The 22,318-nt window shown below is 39.4% G+C and overlaps 1 protein-coding gene and 1 long non-coding RNA gene across 2 annotated transcripts in view; both read right to left on the bottom strand.

Moving 5' to 3' along the window:
* Positions 1 to 15,098, bottom strand: part of LOC108978415 — a 109,630-nt gene extending 94,532 nt beyond the window's left edge. The window contains 2 exon segments of the mRNA XM_018948683.1: positions 13,693 to 13,849; positions 14,735 to 15,098. Coding sequence (XP_018804228.1) covers positions 13,693 to 13,849; positions 14,735 to 14,996 — 419 coding nt within the window. The 5' untranslated portion in view covers positions 14,997 to 15,098.
* A 51-nt stretch (positions 15,099 to 15,149) lies between these two features.
* LOC108978432 overlaps positions 15,150 to 22,318 on the bottom strand; it is a 43,118-nt gene continuing 35,949 nt past the window's right edge. The window contains exon 3 of the long non-coding RNA XR_001994110.1: positions 15,150 to 15,487. This is a non-coding gene — a long non-coding RNA (uncharacterized LOC108978432). The remainder of the gene's footprint in view (positions 15,488 to 22,318) is intronic.

A 22,318-nucleotide genomic window follows, 5' to 3' on the forward strand; every position in this document is an offset into this window, starting at 1 on the left:
AAAAAAAAAAAAAAAAAAAAAAAAAAAAAAAAAAAAAAAAAAAAAAAAAAAAAAAAAAAAAAAAAAAAAAAAAATGCACAATAATTTATAACCACACACACACAGACACCCGCACGTAGTTATTTATCTGAGCGCGCTACTTGAAAATTCCACACCAGTGTTTGCTGCATGCACCGTTATGCAAAATGCGTAAGCGATTTTCAAATGCAAACACGCACACATACACACAGTTTCACACATATATAAACGCATATACACGAAAATGCCTGAAAATCGCTGGCCAAATCTGCAAGCACTTGGGCAATGAAAGGATTGACCGCCACTGCGTCCCCCATGCGTCCACCGCAGGCGTCCGCCGCTCAGCCGCAGGCACAAGGCCACCGGTGGGCACTCATTAATATGCAATACCTGCTGCCGGTTGCGGTATGCGTGTGTATGCAAATTTTATTGGTTGTTGTCATTTTCAATTTTGTTGTTGTCATGACATGTTTTTATTTTGTTGCCAAACGTGCTCCTGTTTTTACAGAAAACTTAAATTTTGTATGGAATTTTTGTGCGGAATTCTTTTTTGTGCGCTAGAAAAGTTCCTTTGTTATTCAAACTAAATTTATTTCTTACCCTAAGCGCTGTTTGGTCTTTCATTTTATTCGAAAATGTTATTTTATTATGCACTGCTTGCAGTGGAGAGCTTCTTCAAATTGATACTCCCACCGTTGCTGCTGCATTTTAATTATTTGCTTGAGAGAGCTTCTTTGTTAATTTTTCCGAAATATTTTTCTTTGTGCGCCGAGGCGTGAGAAACTAAAAAAATAGCAATAAATTTGCACAAAGTAATAAATAAATGCGCGCTCAAGCGAGTTCAACTGCATAATTGAAGTTGCTTTCGCTCAATTAGACAATTGCAAAGACACATTGTGGCTATTAGAGTTATTTTTATGAGCGTCCATGGCGTATGCGCAATATTTTTTAAATGCTCTATAAGCTTTAACAATTGGCGCGATAAAAGTGGAGGTACGCGTTCTATATTTATGTGAATATGAAAGGAATATATCTGAACTTAGTATCCACGCAAAGGTAATACGGCTGTGTAAACGGACGTTGAGCAATACCAGAAGTTCGAGAAGGCCTCTCCTAGCCGTTTGATACCAAACGAGGTTTCAGACAAGGCAACTCCCTATGACTTCTTCAATCTGCTGCTGGAGAAAATAATTCGAGTTGCAGAACTTAATCGAGCAGCTACAATTTTCTATAGGAGAGTACAACGGCTGGCGTATGCCGGTGATATTGATACATTGGCTTCAATACCGGCGCCGTTAGTTCTGCTTTCTCCAAACTGGAAAAGGAAGCGGACTGGCTCATGTTTGCTGACCAGAATATGTGTTGTCTTAGCAAGCATGAGCATGAATCTTTAGACTCCACTTCCAGTATGGTTGTCGAGACGATGTATGACCTGTGGAGTCGACAAAAACTCTCGATCTGGACTTTGCATATGTACCGTGCATCTTGTTTGGGATCTTAAACAATAAACGCCAGCGGAGAAAGCGGCCAGCTTGAACTATTCTGTACCACATTTTGAGGCACTAGCCTGCAACAATATTTAAGTAGCTCTAAAACTCCACTTTTCCGACCATTAGACATGGTTTTAACCAAACATCACATACTTTCACTCCAACTCGTAGTAGCTTAGGCGCTTAGCACCAGGCTCTAGAGAGACCAACACAGCACTAATTACAAATTAATGCGTAACAGCAAGAAATTACACTAATACATCCACCACAACCGTCGTCTTCCTCTGGCTAACCCTCAAGTAATTTGCACATGTGTACCAGGTCGGTTTATAAAAGCAAAGATGACTGAGTCTTACGTGACAGCTATTAGCCTTTGCCCAAAAACCAATATTTTAGTTAATGTACGGAAAGTTTGTGTGCTCTAAAATTACCTCCCGGTGCACTGCTTCAATATTTGTTTGGTTTTGGCAAAAATTACTTAATACGATTTGGCTTCACACCGAAACCGAACATGAAAATGCATTCTCATTAAAACAAGAATTACTTCACATTTATGTACAAAGACAGCGCAGGATAACAGCTACTAGTGGTCATTAAGCAGCTGGATTCAATGAGACACTGCATGCCTCGGAGTAGACGCACCGGCCGTGTAGCCGAAGAAGCACGCTCGTGTGCCTTGCAGCGGAGCAGAGCCAGGCCGGGCTGAGCAGTTGGCCGTCTGCCACTCACGTGGGTCCATAAAGTAATTAAATTTAATCCGCCTCACAGCAAATTTCAACGGATGACCGAACGTAACTCGCACTGGCATACAAACACATGCGTCATTGCGTAGTGGACGCAACGCATACGTGTCTTGTGCAAACCAACTGCGAAACCATAGCTCCCGCCGCACCGCACTCAAGTATAAAGGGTCGCTGCAATCGACGACAGGTTGGCAGTTCGCAGCTAATGGCTGACGATTGTTTGGCGCTTACTCTTGTGCCTTCCACACGCCGGCAGACTGTCTGCACTTTGCTTTCAGCTTGACTACGTTGTCAGCACTTTGATTCTACCTGAGTCTTCGTGAAGCTTCGCCTGTCTGCCTAACTCCGTGTCTGTCCATCCGTCTGTGCAATGGTTTATAAGAGCTTATATTGTTTGGTTGTTATTACTGAGCGCACTTGAACTTCAACAAAGCAGAAAGATACATAAATGCCAGTGGACTTAGGTAGGTAGAGGCAGCGACTTACGGCACAGCATACGATGCGTTGACATGACGCCCGGCGATTTAAATGGCCGGAGGGGTTGGCTAGGCGATGCCATTGCCATTCGTCCTGCTCGGGTTGCTCAACGAACCAAATATCATTGCCTTTTGACTTGTCTAGTTTATGAGTACTGTGACTTTGTGGCATTCACAGCGGGTTTCGTCGGCCGCTCTCTACGTGTGTGCAGGAGTGCATAAATAACGCAAGCTTATGAAGAGCACGCCATTGTGTGTTATGGTAAAGTATATAAAGCGGGTAAACAAGCAGCTCACATACGGCTATGTGGGCGCTTCAGCGGATGTAAGACATTACACTTTGACCGGATATTACTGTTTATTTTTCCGGTATGTGAGTAGAGCGTGCGAGGGAAAACTTGGCTGTCGCAAGAAATAATTTCATAAATTTTGTTATATAACAGGAATGAAAGCGAATTAAAACGAATTTTCGATTTGTTTCTTTGCCTATCCAAGCCTTATAAACACAAACCAGATCTCTTGATCTTCTTTCGATTCATATTCATATACCTCCACCTACTAACCAGTCCAGTGGTTACCACATAAGTATCTTTTCAATCCCAGTTTTCACGACTTCCAAATATGAAAGAATAGTTAGAAAAGATTAGTTGACATAATTGAACGAATTATGTAAGTACGAACACCAGAGATATACAGATCTTAACACATGACAACCGTAAAACAGTTCAAAACGGAATTTGAAGTATTTGAAAGCAGTTTTAAAGAACTTTCAGAGTAAAACAACTGAACTTTGTTGATAATTTCGGAACTCTGAAGTTGGCTGGTTGCACTCTTCGAGAGTAGACACTAAGAGAGGGCAGTAACGCTGAACTGAATAAAAACATTTATTTGGGGTGATTTTTTGAAGTCTTGTAATTTATCTCCGCTGACAACTTTGCGAACTCTTTCTCAAGCATATCTATAGTTGGTGGTTCATTATTAATTCATTAACTTAATTCTGGTTAAATCTCTTAAAAGACAAGCGCTATTTGAGAAAGAAAAAGAGTGAGAGAGGAACTTTAGTCACTGCAGAGCTCGAAACCTGAGAGAGAGCTTAGCCGTCGATGTAATAACGAGAAGGAAATAGATATTATGCAGTTGAGCTCACAAGACGCTAATGAGAAAGATATAATAAGAGTGAAAGAGAGATAATATTTAATGTTAAAAAGGAGTGATAAAGAAAGATAGAGACAGAGACAAAAACAAAAAAGGAAAGAAAGCAAGAAACAGTTAGAGAAAGAAAGAAATAGATAGATAGAAGGAACGAAAGAAAGAGAGAAAAAAGAGAAAGAGAGAAATAAAGAGGAGGAGAAGTTAAATGGAGAGAAAATGATACAGATATAAAGGTAGAGAGAAGGAGAGAGAAGGAGAGAGAGAGAGATAGAAACAGAGAGAGATAAAAAAGAAAAAGAAAATAGAGAGAGAAAAAACAGAGAAAGAGGGAGAGAGATATAGAGAGCTCACGACCGCAAGGGACACGCACACAAAGATATAGATAGCCAATTGCGCCAAAAATTTCTGCACTAATTTATGGAACATTCTTTGTTACCAAGAATATCAAACATTCATAAGCTTTTTCCCATGGATTTAATAATCGAAAAATATCAGAGATTTGAACATTTTTTTCTCAACGCTTCTCTTTAGTTGTATAAAAATTTGTACATGCTGTCTTATGTTGCAGAAATTTAATCATTTTATAACATTACAACGAAGCTTGAGCACTTCTAAGCTCCTAAAGCACTCAACTGCTGAGTAATACCATTGTGCGGACATTTCTATTATTTACTTTTCGAAGTCTTCTTCACATTTGTATGCCAAATGAATGTTCGAAAATCGGAGATTAGAATATATTGATTTGCATTTCATTACGGTAATGTGGGTTTTATAGCTGCACATAGAGAAACGTGCATGAAAGTTGTTTTGAACGTAAGAAGAAGAAGACGGAGAAGTGCAGAAAAAAGTAAAACATTATAAAACTCATAAAAATATTTGATGCATTTCTACTAAATGAATTTGGCATTTTGTAACAGTACAACTGTCATGTGATTTATCAACTCGCATGCAGGCACACACACACACACACACACACAAAGGCGATATGCAGAATTAAGCACTAATGCAATGCAACTTTGTGCATACAAATGTGGGTAAATAAAATGCATATGCATATCTCTTAGTGTATTTGTATGGATGTGTTTGTAGCGCTGCTTCTATTTAAATGTGTTTGCATATGCAACTCTATTCTTGTATATAGAGGTGTGTGTGTGGGTGTGTGGCAACTTGTCGTTGCAAATACATGAATATATATTTATGCAATATACACAACCTTATTGTTGTTGGTTTTCGCTTATTTATACGCATCAAAAAGCAGTCGAAGCACTTCACCGCACACACGCACACGCGCACAGCTGCATTAGTTGTTGTTGCCGCACACAGAGAACACAATTTGCATTGCAAATAAATAGCAAACAACAATTACAATAACAACTACAAGAGCAACTCGTTTGTATGCAACAAAGCCGTTAAATCAACATGTGCAGCAACAATAACTACAAAAACAACAACAGCAGTTAACATTCACAATCTGAACAATGCATAAAATTCTGCAATTACAACAACAACAGCAACAGCAGTGGAAAAATGCGATACAACAAAAACATAACTGTCAAAGTAGTGGCACACAACAACCACGACAACCACTCACTCCACGCTTAGCATGGCACTCACACGCTGGTTGTTGCTGTTGCTTTTTGTTTATTTACGCTTTTTGTCTTCGCATTTCACTCGAGTTCAGCAATCAACAGAAATAACTAAAACAACAAAGAAAACAAAAAAAAAAACAATATATGTATATATATAAATATTCCCCAGCCCCATATTAGAGGACCTTGGATGAGCTTTTGTTGTTGTTGCTGCTGTTCTCCGCTTTACATTTGCTATTTGTGTAGAGCATTTGTAAACATTTGTGGTCGTGTTGGCCAAAACAACCAACAGGCAGCAAGAACAACAACAAGCAAACGCCAAAATTTACACGTCAAATATTGTGCGCCACAAAAACGGGAGTTCACTGGTGTTGCACACACGAAATTAGTGTACACGGGTGCTTGGCGGTGTGCGAGCGTGTGTATGTGTTTGTGGTGGTCAAAGCGCTGGCTTGTAGCGCACTTCAGAGCCAAAGCGACGACTGTCAGTGACAAATGTTATAAATATGCGCTTTTTCCACATTTTATTTATTCGCCTTCGCACAGCTTGTTGTATCTAAGGCTTTAGTTGTTGTTGTTCTTGTTGCTGTAGTTATTTACACATGTCTCCCATTTATAAATATTCCACGAACAGCTTTAGTTTATTTGCCAACAAAATTGTGGACCACTAACTCAGACTCAGGCACAGAGCTCACTGGACCACCGTCGTTCGAGCACAAGCTGCCGAACTGGGCAAGCTGCGGAAAGTGGTCTGAAGTGAAAGAAATTAAAATAAATTGGTTTCTGTTTGTTGTTGTTTGTTGCCCGCACTCTCAGCCCAGCAACGCTTGTGTTTCGCCTAAGAGTTCAGCTAGTTCGCGTACGAATCAAGAATAGTAGAACAGAGTCCTTCAAGATGGTATAAAGTAAGGTTAGGTTAAGGTGTGGTTAACCCACTTTGGATGAAGTAGAATGAACTTTATAAGTTTTCCACCATTACTGTCCCAATTCAATGTTGATGGGAGCATTGTTCAATGAGTTAGTTAGAAAAGTTGAAGACAGAGAGTTATATCTCAAATGTAGAAAAAGTAGACCAAACTGTTCAAGGATCCTTCTTCAACCGACTTATAGTTGAGCGTCTATAACTTGAAGGTGCCAACTAATAAATAAGTCCATGCACAGCTGGATATTCTTAATTATAACAGGGCACGTATAAAATGTAGTAGTTACTCGTGCAGTTAGATAGGCTTAAACGCTGATAAGGTGAATTTCTTCATTCAAAATCATTATTTTTCGACAAAGATTCCGCGTAGCTTGCTTTAACATAGCTTTTAAGGATGGAGGGAAGATCAATGAAAACTTGCAAGGAAATTCAAATCAAGCTTTTTCAAGCTTTCACTTAAAAAATAAATAAAGTTTTCGCCAAAAATCTTTTTTAAATTCTCCGCGAAAATTAATCAATATTACCGCTATTTCTCTTGGCATGTATTTCCGATTTATGGTAAGCATGGGTAATTGATATAACATATATGTAAGTATGTGTGGCAGCAGTGCTCAAGGCCGCTACTTTTTCCATTATATTCGCATTTATTTCCTTTCATGTTGACTCTGTGCGATTTATGAGGCTCGGCAGAGACATGCATTTTTTTCTTTATTTAGTCAGACAGTCGCGTAAAGGTATAGGCGACTATTTGTTGTAAATATAAATAGATACTGTAAACACCAGGAAATTTATTTTTGCTTAAAATTGCAGTAAGAAATCTAACTAACACATGTACACTCATACACACTGGTTTTGGTCTTTTAAATATGTTTCGGGATCCCGAAAATATTCGGGATTTTTGTATTAATACTTTTTAAATTTCTGTACAAATGATAATTTATTCGAAACTTTTTTCAGCTGAAAACCCCGAAATGTTCAGCATGTCAAAGGTCTTCTAATGGTGGTTATATATAAAAGATATACATAAATATGTATGTATTTATGTGTGGTTTGGTATTTCCAATAATGAATAAATTCTGTATTTCGGGATTTTAGAAAACTTTCGGAAATTTTTTCGGGATTTTTGAGTTAACCTTACTTTCAAGTTTGATTTGCTATTTACAACTAAAATACTTCTGCATTTCGGGATTTTCGAAAATGTTTCGGGATCCCGAAATTTTCGAGTTAAGATTACTAAAACTTTTACCCGAATATGGTTAACTATTTAAAACTTTAAACAACTTAAAGTCCCGAAATGGCCAGTATCTCAAAGGCTTTCTTTCGGGGGTTATATTATTATAGCAATCATATTAATTTAGCAAACTGCTCCCACTGCGTGCCATAGTCAAATAAAAAAATAGCAACAACAACTCTCGAATACTCATAGATATGACTCCTTTATAAATGTCGGAGGCCTTCTCCGCCAGCCAATGTTTGCCCCCCATGCTGACTAACAAACGGCAACAATTATGCGAGTGGTAGCAGTAATTAAAGCAGCAACAACAACGCAGAGAACTAAAATAATAAATATAATAGCAACAACAATAGGCAGAAGACGGATAGCGCCCAGCATCATTAAGCATTCGTAATTTGTAACGCTTCGGTTATTTATAAATTATGCCACAGTGGCAACAATAAAAACAAAAACATTATCACTAAGTAGTCACAATAATCACAGGCGCAACTGATGGGACTGCAGCAACAAGAAGACTGTTTGCTGTAAATAGTGTGAAAGTTTACACGTTTAGAAGTGGCAGAGCTTTGACTAATTTACACTGAGAGAAAATGCTTCGGTCTTCTAACTTGAGCTTGGGCAACTATCTACGCGCTCCCAATACAAACCGGTCTGGTCGGGCCAGTTCTTTTTAGGACAAGTTAATAGTAAATATTACTACGATGAGAACCAGAGATCTATTTATCTGCAAAGAACGTAGAAAATATGAGTTAAGAGCCCACTACGTATGGTATCTGATATAGATTCTACAACATTAATGGATCAGACTACCCGACTAACGTTAATGTTAGCTCCCAGGGTCAGGATCCCACGAAAACGTAGGTTCAGAGCACATCTTGTAAGGTATTTGGAAGGAATCTTACGATATTCACGATCGAGGCTACTTATGGATCCCAGGGCCTCAAGCCACATTTGGAATGGATCTCACGGTATTCACGACCAACATTAGTAGTAGGACTTTAGAGCCAAAAACAATGCAATCTGCATTCAAGGAATATTTTTCGCAGTGCGCTGCTCTTCGACGTTTGTAGTGTCCCTATTTGTTTAGCGTCTGAGAGGTTTCACGTTTACACTTTATTGGTGCTACATTTCCACCAGCGCACAAAGGCACTGCCACGCAGCGGAGTGTGAACTCAGGCACACAGCAAACAAACTGGGAAACTGGGAAGGGGGGGAAAAAGAAAAACTACACAATAATGGCAGCTGAAATAAGGCACATTAGTGGCGAAAGCCACGGCCCCACGAGCCGACGGTGAAACGCTTAAGTAGTCGGGTTGGCAGAAAGGACAACAGCACAGTGACAGGAAATAAAAAAGGGACACTTGGCGGCGAAAGGAATACGAAGTGGCCACAACAAGGAAGACAATGCACGCAAAGAATATTAAAACGATGAAAGCCTGCGGATAAGGTGAACATAAAAGCGGGGAGGAGGGAGGCAAAGGCAGCTGGAAAAGCAAAGAAAACTAGCACACCGAACGAGTTGTGTGGAGCTGGGGCACGGCGCAACGAGTAAGGAGAATAAGAATCGAACAAAGTTAAGCTGAAGGCGCAGTGAGCAACGAGCAACGAGCAGCGGGCAGCTCACGGAGATAATGCAAGCGGTTCACGTTTAAAGTGCGCCGATAAACGTTGGCCCAGCACTGAGGAGGAGAATTTAAAGAAGCTACAGCAATTCTATAGACGCTGTAAGGTTACCTTAGCGGCCGAAGCTCTAGTAAAGTACTTGAGCTGCTTATAGTTGCGGAAGTATTCGAGGTTTGCCGCATTTAATGCTGCAAAATGAGAAGCAAAGCAAAGAATAGAAAGTAGCGTGGCAGCAGCGCCACCGAGGTAAATCGCAAGGTGCAGCCGGAGTTCAGCAGCAAATGAAGCGCAAACACGATGGCTGAACTGAATTTGTGTCAAATGTGCATGGAGGGGCAAGCAGAGCGGGTGGAGCACGCAGAACGACGCTTGACACGCAAGCGGCCGCAATAAAACCTACAATTATGTCGAGCTTGTAAGATAGCTTTAGAAATTTCAGTAATGAAATTGCGAATGCTTTGCGCAACAGATAAATTATAATCATTATAATCGATGGTGCTGTGCAATTTTCACATCAGCTGAGTGGTAATAACAGTAATTTGGTTAGGCACACTATTATTAAGGTAAAATATCGTAGACTGTCGAAAGAGAGCACAACAGTGCTTATGGAAAATATGAAAATAAATAGGTGGAGTCTTCTCCTTCGGATATGGAGTTACGCCTTGCTTTCTGAGATAGGCTCTGCTAAAGAAAATAATGTACCTTGAAATAATAAATTCATTAAGCGTTTGCGAAGTCCAAATTACTGCTGTTTAGTGAGTGAAACAATGAAAACAAAGCTCAAAGCGCCTAAAAATATGCAGTAAAGCAAGAAATCAACGAAGAAACATTCTCTTGTCTTTCTATCTCCTTCATACAACTGAAAAATTCCATCAAACTACAAATCTTCTACGCAAGCCACAAGTTGGAGCGACCGTTCCTAAGTTCTAGCGTTTGCACGCAGACGCTTCATTTTTATTTAGAGCTAATTGAAATAAATTAAATGTAATTATTAGCTTTGGAAATTTTTCGGATTCTTTGTAGTATGTATTTCAACGTACTCCACGCCCCACCACAACAACGGGCGGTAGACATGCCGCGCCCGACAAATGGATAAACAATTCCTCACACTCTCTCTCTCTGGCACTCTCGCTCGCTGGGCAAAAGCAGGGCAGCTGTAATTATTTACCAGTATGTGTGTGTATGTGCTATCAACCCACGACAAAAGACATAATTGCCCCACTAAATAACCGCACTAATAATACTGTTATACACCATAGCAGCAACAACAGCAACAACTAACCAGCAAATGTGACCCTACTTTGGTCTTCCGAACCCCGAACACAAAAGCGAAAGCAACAAAACTTCAACTTGACGTGCACATAATTCAAGGTGTAAAACGTGATTTGTGCCGCGCTGTGCTGTGTTGCCTTTGCGAATGCTGTGTGGTTGCGTGCGACGTTGTGGGTTTGTTAAGGCCACTGCACTGATTGCCACACCCCGTGCTTGTTGCTTGCCCACTTGCTCACCTGTCCGCCTGGCTTGTTAATACTCGACTTATAACAGCTCCATTAAGGCATCATGACGAATTTATTCTCAAGTAATTGCTTTACTCGGCATTAATAAATTTCTCATGCAATTATTGTGTATCTTATTATCAATTTATTGTGGTTGTTGTTATTGTTGCTGCTTTTGTTATTTGTTGCCTTTAACACTGGCTTTGTTATGCGTCAAATATTTGTGTAATTCCAACAGTTGTGAATACGTTTTACTAATTCGCTGCTAAATATTTGTGTTTATTAAGGCTTACAGGGCGTATACGTAACATTTGTGTGTGGAGTGTGTGGTGAAATTAGAATGAATTTATTTTTAGCTTTTCGGAACGAAGAATTAAAATTGTCAGTATAAAACTGTTTGAATTCTGTTGAGAAAATAAATAATTTATTCAAAGACATTTTAGATAATACTTTCAGTATTAAATCTATTCAAAATTATTGAAGAACTTTAATTTTGAATGAAATATGACATCTGTAAAACTAAAAGCTATAAATACTATTAAAAATATTTTTTAACAAATTATATACCCATATAAAAATTTGATTTTGATCGTTCAGTTTGTATGGCAAATATATGCTCTCATCATTCGATCCGAACAATCTCTTGGGAGATTGACAACAAACTATGCCAAATTTCGTGAAGATACCTCCGCAAATTAAAAAGTTTTCCATGCAAGCACTTGATTCCGATTTTTCATATCTACAGTTGTCCGATATCGGCGGACGGACAAGGGAGCAGCTTCTTGGAAAAGGCAGAGCATATGCAGAGTTTTCAGATGGATATCTCAAAAACTGAAGGACTACTTATTTTTTTCTCTTCTTTATATATATACTAGGGGATCCGGCCACGCGTTGACGTGGTATATATTTTATACTTTTGTTCATATAATAAGCTATTTAATTCAGTGAAAATTTCATTTACAAATAAAGGCGTAAACGTTTTTGTCGGTATAGGAATCCAAGGGATTGTACTTAAGGTTTAATTTTTAATATGTTCATACAAATAAATTTCATTGGAAAAATTAGCGAATTTAAGGCTGCTTTCTCAATGCTACCAATGTAAACAGCGTTTCTGTCTAGTTAATAGAGTTGTCTGCTTAATAGATTGTACTTAATAAACATCAACAATGTACATAGTTAGGAGAGCTTTCACATTATTCTTTATTTATCAATCGTTTTAAATATCCTATATTCTAAGTTGGTTCGAACTGAAGACAGTGTGCTGAATGTTAGTAAAATCGGTTCAGTAGTTTAGGAGTCCATCCGGGGCAAACAAACTGACACATGTTTTTTATATATAAAGATTTCTTGCGTGCAAATGTATGTCACTGCACTCCTCCTAAACGTTTGGACCGATTTTGATCAAAGCTTTTGTGTGTATTCAAGGAGATTCGAGAATGGTTTAAATTCACAAATTGGTCCACTGGAAATTAATTTTTTTGTAAACTAACAAAAGTGGCTCACCCAAAATGCTATATCTCCTTAACTAATAGTTATAATCTAAATAATAGAAGTCATGTAGAAGGTACTAGTAGTACTATCTAGTACGCATCAGCCACAGTAAAACGTGGACGGGTCCTCTATTATTTTCATATAAAGAAAATTAGAGCGCTATATACATACATACACGCATGTAAATATGTACATATTTATTGATATTAATAAAATTTTATTTGTTCGTCTCCATATATGCAAGAGTGTTTGTCTATTGTATGTATGTATATGTGAATCTGGGTAGTCTAAGCTAATAAAGTGACTTGAATTAAAAGATGTGCACGGCTGCGTGTAAGATAAGACTTTGCAAGGCCGACAAGGAAAATGGCAAAAATAAATGAATTTTAAATAAAAGGGGAATGTGTTAAATGCTTAATGATCATCCAGAAATTATTTGCTTATGAATCAAAAGCAAACATGGAAAATCTCAAATTGCAATCTCAATGACAATGAGTTCAAGGCGAGCCATTACAGCATGCCCAAACCGGATAACCAAATGATTAGACTACCAGCAAATATCACAAGCAAATAGACAAGACGTGCAATAAATAATAAGTAATGGAAAATTAAAGCCAAAAAGAACAAGCAGATAATATGAAAATATAATGGAGTCGAAGTATAAAGTGAAAGTAGCGTTAGATGGGGGCGTATAAAACGCACAGAAAAAGATCAAAGGCACATAGCGCATATATAGTGGCATCACTTTATGGTAAATTTGTATGCTTGCCTGTGCTATAAGTAGCTTGCTAAGAACCGAGGCGACAGCTATTAAAGTTTATCACTTAACGCCTTAAAATGTCTAACGTTTCGCTCCACACACACACACTACATTGACGAAGGCCGTGAGCTGTTGTTGCTCTTGACCAGCGGCAAAACGCCCAAATGGATTGCTAAGCGCCCCAAACGGAGCACGGCCGCCCCTGTCAATGCGTTTATTAGCGTTAAAATATTTCTGCCATTTTGTCAATTCTGTAATCGGATACTACATTTAGGTTGCGTTTAAAAATAAATTACTTTAAACTACACAAACACAGTGCGGCGAATGAACATTTACACGTACGTGTTTGACAGGCAAATGTCACATATACGCCCCGACGACCAAAACCACTCTTGCACGCTCGTCTGCTGCCTGTCATTACACGACTTCGTTTGTGTAGTCGCCCATTTTGTGTACTTGCGCCGAAATATCACTGAAATAGTTATGCGTTACAACAACGACCGGAAAACCTTGCTTATCGTGCTTAACTGACCGAAACGTGACTGGAAAGTGTAGGACACGCGAACACTCAACGTAAGTTGCTTTGCGACAAGTCACAAGCATTTTCAAATGGTCGCGTTGCGGTGGGGTGAGGGAGTTAGGGTGTCGTTGCAAAAGTTTATATGACTTAACGGGAAAAAATATTTTGGTTTACTCACCGTGATCTTATTTGTTCATTGGCTAGTTCGGTGCGTGGAAACTTTTTCGATGCCGCCACTGCGGTCTCAAGCGCACTGGTGTCATCCAGTTCGCCCTCAAGTGTGACGAAAATAATGGAGCCCATGGCGGTGTAGAGCAGCACGAGCAGGAGTACGCCTGGGGGGATGAAAGTGTGTAAAGTAGCAGATTAGTACGGATGAAATGGAAAAATTAAATTACCGTTAGTATTACAAAATATTAAAAGTTAGAAAATATTGATAAAGTGCGAAATTTATGAATTTCCTGAATAGTTTTATATAGTATATTAGGTAGTTTCTTACGTATTGGAAATATCGAAGTTTCAACTTACACTAGTAGAATAATGTCTTTAGGGGAAAAATGGCAAAAAATGGTTGACCAAAATGTTACATATTATATTCATTAAAGTTCATTATAAATATAAAAAAATAGGTTGAAGTTTGATTAGAAATACGAAGAGACTTTTTGACTACCCAATATTTAATTAACTTTAGACATAAACTGCCCTCCCGGTCTCATTTTTCTTCCACTGCTATTTCTTTATTATTATTTCTCCTCTCTCACTCTTTAATTCTAACTCTCATCACAAATTAAACTCTACACTCTTTCTCTTCTATTAGACAAATTATTTTTCCCTCTCTGAATGATTCATATTTTAAGATACCCTTATTACCTGTTAGTTTTCAGTCTCTCTTCATATCAGATCTTTCCCAAAATCGCATTCACAGCTTTTTTCTCACCACTAAATGATTTTCACCTAACCAAAAAAATATTTCTATCTATAGCTATTTTATCAGGCGTCTAAGTACATATTTCTTTCCCCTAACTAATTTCTTGCCTATAAAACTGCCTCTTGTTTTTTCCTAAACCTCCTTGCTCTCCAAATTCTCTAAAACATATAAAGTATACTCTCTTTACGCCACTGTTTTGTCAGATTTACGCTCTTTCCGTATTCGTCTACGCTCCCTACCACTATAATTTTCACTCTTACATTTAAATTGTTCATATTTCTAAGCCGCTCACCTGTCGCCGATATGCAATGTGACTTGGGCGCCTTCTGGCAGCCGCACAAGCCGCCAGCGCCGCGTTGCTTTTCTCCCGACCCGCCGCCACCACCGCTGCCACCGCTTGAGCCGCCACCACCACTACCACTTTTACTGCTTGGAAAACACATGCCGCTGCCAATGCTGCTACTGCTGCTCGAACTAATCGCCGATTGCGAGGCGTGTATGAGCGTCGGACCACCGATGAATGCGGTCAACGGCAATGGTGGCTTCTTCTGCATAATAACGCCCACGTATGGGCGTGGTGCCTTAGGCGACAACGATGGCCAACACTGTAATTAGTGGTGATATGAGAGAATGAGCACCGGAAAGTGATCACTTGTTGACTCTGTTTCGACTAATAGTTGTACGAACTCACAGGCAGTGTGCAGTTACTCACGCTTTCAGTGTTCACGGAAAAAGCAAAATTTGTCTGCTTTAATGCAAAACTACCCTTAAGTTTAGACTTTAAGTGAGTTTAGCGCTTTTGTGATCTGTTCTCTCGTAGAAATTCTTTTGCTTTTCAGTTTTTAGTCTAATTTTTTCGTCGCCAACTTTTCCAACTCATTTTTATTGGCAATTAAGTTTGGCATTTTTTACCGAAATTTTTTCTCGCAATGCTTAAACATAATAACGCCACAGTATGGCTTGTTGCTTGTAGCTGCTATGAGCACTTATATGCATAGGGCTTGCTTTGTTGTTGCATCACTTAAAGAGTGTCTGTCGCCGGAAGCTGTAATAAAAGTAAAAGTAATGCGAGATAGAATTAAATAACTTTTTATTACGTACGTCCATGCACAAACACGCATATATATATATACTTCTACATATATATAAATAGAGCAACGAGAATTAAAGAGCGCTGAGCGCATGGCGGGGCTATTTTATTTCCTTTAATTTGAAAGCATTTATATTGACATTAAGCTTTCTGTGAAAAATAAAACATGTAGCTGGCTTTTTAATAAAATTTAAGTTTATTGAAAAAATGCAGCGAAAAAATTAACTAGATGAGTTGAACGTTGGTAAAAAGGGAAATGAGAAAATGAGGAAATAATATAAAGCGAGTCTTTACTTATTTGCGTTAAACAGAAATTAGATTGAGTGAAATTATAACTGGTGGCTACGTTTATGCGTCGAAAACAGGAAGAAACCAAAAGTGAGAGAAGCAAAGTTTGTGCACGAGATTTATTAAATTTTCAATTTGTTTTCAGTTGTTTTCGTATTATTTGAGCATATGTTGAACACCACTCGAACTATATAGCGGGCATGTCGCTCTCTTCTTCTTTGCTTTACTTTAATAAGTTGTTATATGCAGTTGAAATTTAAGAAAAAAAAAATACTTCTTATTTTTTTGGAAGGGACATTTAATTTCCCATTTATCTTCAAAAAAAAACAACTAATCTGATATACCAAACTAAAACCGTCGGCTGTTTCTCACCACTAATAACAGACTTTTTACGCAAAACACGCACACCCACGCACTCAAGTATAAAACAATTATGCATAAATCAGCAAATGTCAGTCAGCAAACAATCATCAGAGGAAACCAGCAGCCGGAAGCCGCCAACATCAAAGTCACCATGGAATGCAACGTCGACGAAGCGAAGCAATTACCAAATCGAAAGCAGCGACAACCCAGCAAACAACCAAAAAAACAAGTAGCAACAACTAAAAACATACTGCAAAAACTGGTATAAAGATAGAATGCGACTCAAAAGGCAAATGCCGACGCATGTGTTTTAAACTCCTTTCACCAACGCCAAACCCCTTGGCCCCACTACGTACGATAGTTTTGTCGTTGTTGCTGTTGTTTCAAAAGCAAACACCCGCTCGAGCTGACTAACAATGTGGCAAACATGTTGGCTTGTTGCTGTCGCAGCAATTGTAGTCGTAGTGAGAGCCGCAAAGCTGACGCTTTTGGCTATTGGCAAATGTACACTCACGCTCACAAGCCGCCCCTCCCCAAACGCGCACACACGCTCGTTCACCAAGCGCACTGCCACTTATGCATGTGCTGTTAAATACCAAAAATTGTATTTACGCTTGGCTTTATTGAAACAAATATAACGGTCCTGTGTATTGTCAAACATCGACAGCGCCCGGAGAGCACAATCGTTATAGTTAACGGTTGTCGTTGCGATGACACATGCGAATGGCTTTGGGTGGCAAACGTGAAAAGAAGAAGAAAAAAGGGAATTTGTGGGAGCGCTTCCTTCATGACCCAGCTTTCAGAGGTAGGGACCCTTAGTATTTATAGTTTACTTCGGTTGCGACATATTCCCGAACCGTTACTTAGTTTTGGTTGGCTTGAGTATTAAAGCTTGAGATGTAACCATTTCTTTAGATCGTTTGTCTGACTGAACTGTACGTTCTGTCGTTGGGATACGACTAATTTGTTGTTGTTATTGTTGTAGCGGATGAATTCTGCCGAGTTGCCGATCCTTGGCTGTTCTGGTTACGAAGACCCGACTGTCGTGGGAACGGATCGAACGATTTTTTTATACTGGGTTCAGGCTAAACTTGAGTTTAAACCGTTTTATGTAAACTCTAACTAGCAAAATTCGAATGCCTTCCTTAGATCGTGATCTTCCACTTCAGACTGCTCTCATTCCCGTCACACCTCTCAAATTATCTATGCTTTAACACACTCAGACTACTTATTGAAGGCCGACTTGCGAGGGATGAAGTCCTACAACCATTCGCAGGAAATGGAAAAAAAGATCCAACCGACCTGACTCTATTTTTATATGTGATTTATCTTCAATGTGACACCACTTGACACAAACTCGATCAAAAAGTGTTAACCGTCTGCTGACATTAGATATCCCGGATTGAGTAAGATCTCCTGAAATACTGCTCTGGCATGGTGAGGTATGGCATGGTAAAAGGTCATATGAGTCTCTCTGGTCGACTCTGTGTACAAGTTTTTCTTCATATATTTCATTAACTTTAACGCTCAACTAGCACTTTTCTTAATGCGGATTTGAAAATTCCATGTGCTTTCCAAGAATTTGTAATATTTTGTATTTCCAAGTACCGCAGACAGCTCTGATTTGCCGTTATGCGAAACGTGCTGGCATGCCAAACCATAAATGTTGAGCTCATGTGTGGCCAAATTGTATATTTAATAGTTTTGCTGTGTTTGCGCTGCGAATTCCGATGCAAGCAACACGCTGTGTACACACGCACACACACACGGGCGAGAATACACACGCATCTAAATCCGGGCTAACAATTTTGGTCGAGTTAACAATTAAATCCATGGCTGCAATATTCGACTATTCGCATTTCAAATGCACAAGTGCACCGGTATTTGTGGGTATGCGTATGTGTGTGTGTATGTTGGTGTAGCGCTGTTGCAATGTTTTTCTACGACGCCCGCCGCTGTGTGGCGCGCTCCCAAATACGAATATTGAAATGCGGTCATTGCTACGCCCATATTGGGCCACAGCAGGCGAGTGCGCGCAGCCGGAGCTCGGGCGCCAGGCTTGGTGACCTAAGCTGCAGTGTGCAGGTGCCGCGCTTAGCTCTGGCCGCCGCAGAGCAGTTAGCAGATAGATAATAGAAAAGCATGCACACGTGGGTGGATATGTGGAACTATGCGCTGGTATTTGCGTGAGCCACTCCGGGTCAGGTTGACCTGATTGCAGCGCGCCGCCAAGGGCTTAGCGCGAGCTGGTTGAGTGGACGTTTTGTGGCCGGCGTGCCTGTGAGGGTGTGTGCGGTCCTTGGCTGGCGCACATGCACCCACATGAACAAAAATACAATATAAACTAATATTTAGTGGTGCACCGGTTGCGACGTCGGCGCTGTTGTTGTTGTGCATTTGGCGCGTGTCTGCGCATTTTCTACGGCTTCATGTAACGCCAGGCACAGACATTAATTTCACGGCTTTCTTTACCTGAGCTGCGCTGCTCGCTTATTTCACTTTTGCGCCATTCATTTCAATTTTGTCTGATTTGCACTCCCTCGACCAAGCCGCGCGCGTCACGCGGCTGTCAGCCGGCGTGCCTCAGCCAACCGAGCAGTCAGTCGGCCCGTGAGTCTAAGCATTTGCAGTTTTGTTTGCGGCACACGTGCGCACTTTCTTGGTATTATTTCAAATTGGTCTGTTCACCATCTAAACAACAACAGCAACAATGGCTCAGTTAAATTGAAACCACGAAAATTGAGCGCAAAACAAGGCGTACGAAAATCAACAAGCAGTCATTGTAGAAAATGAGCATAAAACATTTCGGCAGCAGAAGAAACACAAAGCAATTCCAGAAACTAAAAGTGGCAGCAAGCAAAAAGGCACACAGAGTCGCATTTCACAACATTTTGAAGATATCACGTATACGACAGGCTGTCCTTCGAAAATATTTATAGCATGCAGTAGGACGCTCGTGAGAGTCCACGCGAAAACATGCTAAATTTTAATGAGCACTATGCGAACGAGATATATTTCAATGTGACAAGCCGAATGTGCCCATCGACGCTGAAGGCGTGTGGCACACTTAAAGAGGCAAAGTGGAAGAGTGAAATATCAGGTCTGCTACGGTTATTTAGGGCACAGATTTCGAAAAGTAGCAAAACTTATTAAAAAAAAATATATATATATATTGAAAATACCGTAACCGCCACGAACAAATTTATGGCCTGCAAGTAAAATTATTAACTCTTTCGCAAGGGTCATTGAAAACTATAGTGGCAACAGAGATCGCTACTACTTTATGATCTTATTTCATCCAAAAAAAAAATGGGAGCTTGATCTAGCATAAACAAAGTTAATCCAATTCTCAGATCTACCTAGGTAAACCCATGACAGATATCGCAGCCGCTTGGAAGTTGCATCACGATAATGCCCCGGCTCAAATGGTCTTTCTTGTGAACGGTTATCTAATAAAGGCAGACAGACCAGATGTGGCTCAACGGCCTTTTTTTGGTTTTGTGTGCTTTCCTGAAAAGGCCGATGAAAGGGGATCCAAGCAGCATGCACCCCGGCTCTCGACTCAGTTCTATTACTTTCCACACAAACCCTGTATTTAAAAGCAGCAAAAACAATCCCTTTTGGTATGTATCTCTTTTTATCTTCAGATCTCTCTGCTCCTCACTTTTTCTCATTTTGTACTCTCTCTGACTTTCTAATCCAGACAAATAGGTCCATAGAATAATTCTAGAGGATTGCCTTCCTAAAAAAAATATTCCAAAGACTTCCAACTCACTGCCTACTCAACTTATCTAACGAAAGAACAGTTAGGCACTTATTCTCTTTTGCCTTATCACCTTCTAACATTTTGAACTAAACTTTAAGCGCTTTAGTGTGGTTTTGCCTCTTCAACTTATCTAAAAGGAACCAAAGGCGTTTTCTTAGAATCACATTCTTATTAGAGCCAATAAAGAGCACAGAAAACACACTCGAACACTTTCTTCCAGTTAACACATGCGCTCACTCCAAATTGCATGAAGCGTGTCACCGACATACTCGCATTTAGAAAATAGTAAGTACACACTAAGTAAGCAAAAACAAAAACAAGCACACATATTGGCTCGTAGTGAGTAAGGCAAACAATTTAAAAGCTCAATGGGCCAACAAACACTTGAACAAACCGTACGCATCCCATTCAAACGCCGGCGCATTCACTATCATGTTCAAAGGTTAATAAATGAGGGTGTCACCTGCGGGTCACAGCTGGTGCGTAAATTGTGTGTGTGTGTGTGTGTGTGTGTGTGTGCGTATGTGTTTGTATTGTCCACTTTCTATGGATTTTTAATGAGATTTTGTAGAACATGGATTTGTACGCATACTTTTAGCAGCAACAGTGTAAATACTGTTCTCGACTCCGTATTAGAGGCTGGGACAGCCTACAGGTGAGCGTGTGGTCGGGGACACAAGGAGTCCTTCGCCGCTCCGCCAGCATGAGGTCAGTTAATATTGAAAATTGGCTACTTCCACTTAGTTGAATTTGCCAATCACTCAACGACTTGTTGTTCAAAGCCCAAGTGTATATGTGTGTGTGTGCGTTTGTATGAGACTGTCCATATGTAGGTTAGTTGCTATGTGCCTTTAGACTCAGGCAATTCTCTATTGTAGGCATATTTTTATTTACTTTTATTATTATTTTCTCACTTTTCACGTTTTGCCATTTTATTGTTCTGGTGTTTATGGGCTGCTCAATACAGGTAAAGTACTTATGGGCAATAATAGCAGTCATTGAGGTGTGAAAAAGTTGAAATTTTGTAATTGAAAGTACAGAAAATGGAGAAATCGCAACATTTGCGGCTGAAAATGTTGAACTGTTATTTATTTTTTGTGAGCTGAAGGCCAAATGATATACACTGAGACGATTTAAATGATGAAAATGTGGGCTTTTATTGGAAATTTAAGGAAAATAATATATTTATTTGTGTGGTTTAAGGAGAAAATGCTTAAGAAGCTTATAAAGTACGAAATTTGAGAGAGAGAAAAAAATATTTTAAATATTTTCTTTTAGGAAATAGCAATGTTCTTTTGCGGTGGGTGAATTCGTGAGGAAAAATAACAAAAAAAAAAGTTTTAACTAAAATTAGGGTAAGCTACTTTAAAACCAGCAGCTTATATTCAATATTTTTCTTTTGTATTTTTTCAATAAATGTCTTTGCAGTCGTATATCTCCAGTGCTACCAATCACATTGTGTCATAACATGAAATTTTAAGCTTCATCTAACCAAAACAAATAAAATTCGGCGAAGTTGAAAAAATGTTCAAAAATGTGTGGAAATAATGAAGAAATTCGCTATATTTTGAAATGTTTGTATAAAAAAGGGAAGAATGCCACGCAAACCACCAATAAAATTTGAGAAGTTTACGGAGACGATGTGATATAGCATAGTTCGTTTAACAAAACAATGTCTCGTTCGCTTAACTTCTGTAAATTTCGATGTGAAAGATGCACCTTACTCTGGTCGACTTATCGTTGAAGAAGCCGGTCTAATTATAGAAAAGACTGACAAGGACCGTCACATAAGCAGCCAAAGGACTTAACATTCATTAGCAAACAGTTTTGAGTCATTTAAAAAAGGCTGGTTAAAACAGAAGCTCGATGTTTGGGTACCACATGAATTGTCTATGAAAAATTTAATGGACCGAATTAATATCTGCGATTCTTTGCTGAAACAAAATGAAGTCGAACCATTTCTGAAGCGAATGGTAACAGGAGACGAAACGAGGATCGAATACGACATTAACAACAAATGGTCGCAAAGCCTCGAAAAGATACGCTGAGTGTTAGGTGGATTTGAAAGGAATCATCCACTATGGGCTGCTCCAGCCTGGTCGAACGATTGTTTATGCATTTTACTGTCAACAACTGATGAGATTGAAGCAAGCAATCGAAAAAACGGACAGAACTGATCAACAGAAAGGGCTTTGTCTTSCATCAGGACAACGCTAGACCACAGACATCTTCCATGACTCAGCAAAAACTGGGAGAGCTTGGCTGGGAAGTTTTGATGTATCCACCACACAGCCCTGACCTTGCACCATCGGCCTACAATTTGTTTCGGTCAATGCAGAACTTTCTTAATGGAGTATAGTTCGCTTTAA

The sequence above is a fragment of the Bactrocera latifrons genome, unplaced genomic scaffold (assembly GCF_001853355.1).
Source record: "Bactrocera latifrons isolate USDA-ARS-PBARC rearing strain unplaced genomic scaffold, ASM185335v1 scaffold_121, whole genome shotgun sequence".
Taxonomy (NCBI): Eukaryota; Metazoa; Arthropoda; class Insecta; order Diptera; family Tephritidae; genus Bactrocera; species Bactrocera latifrons.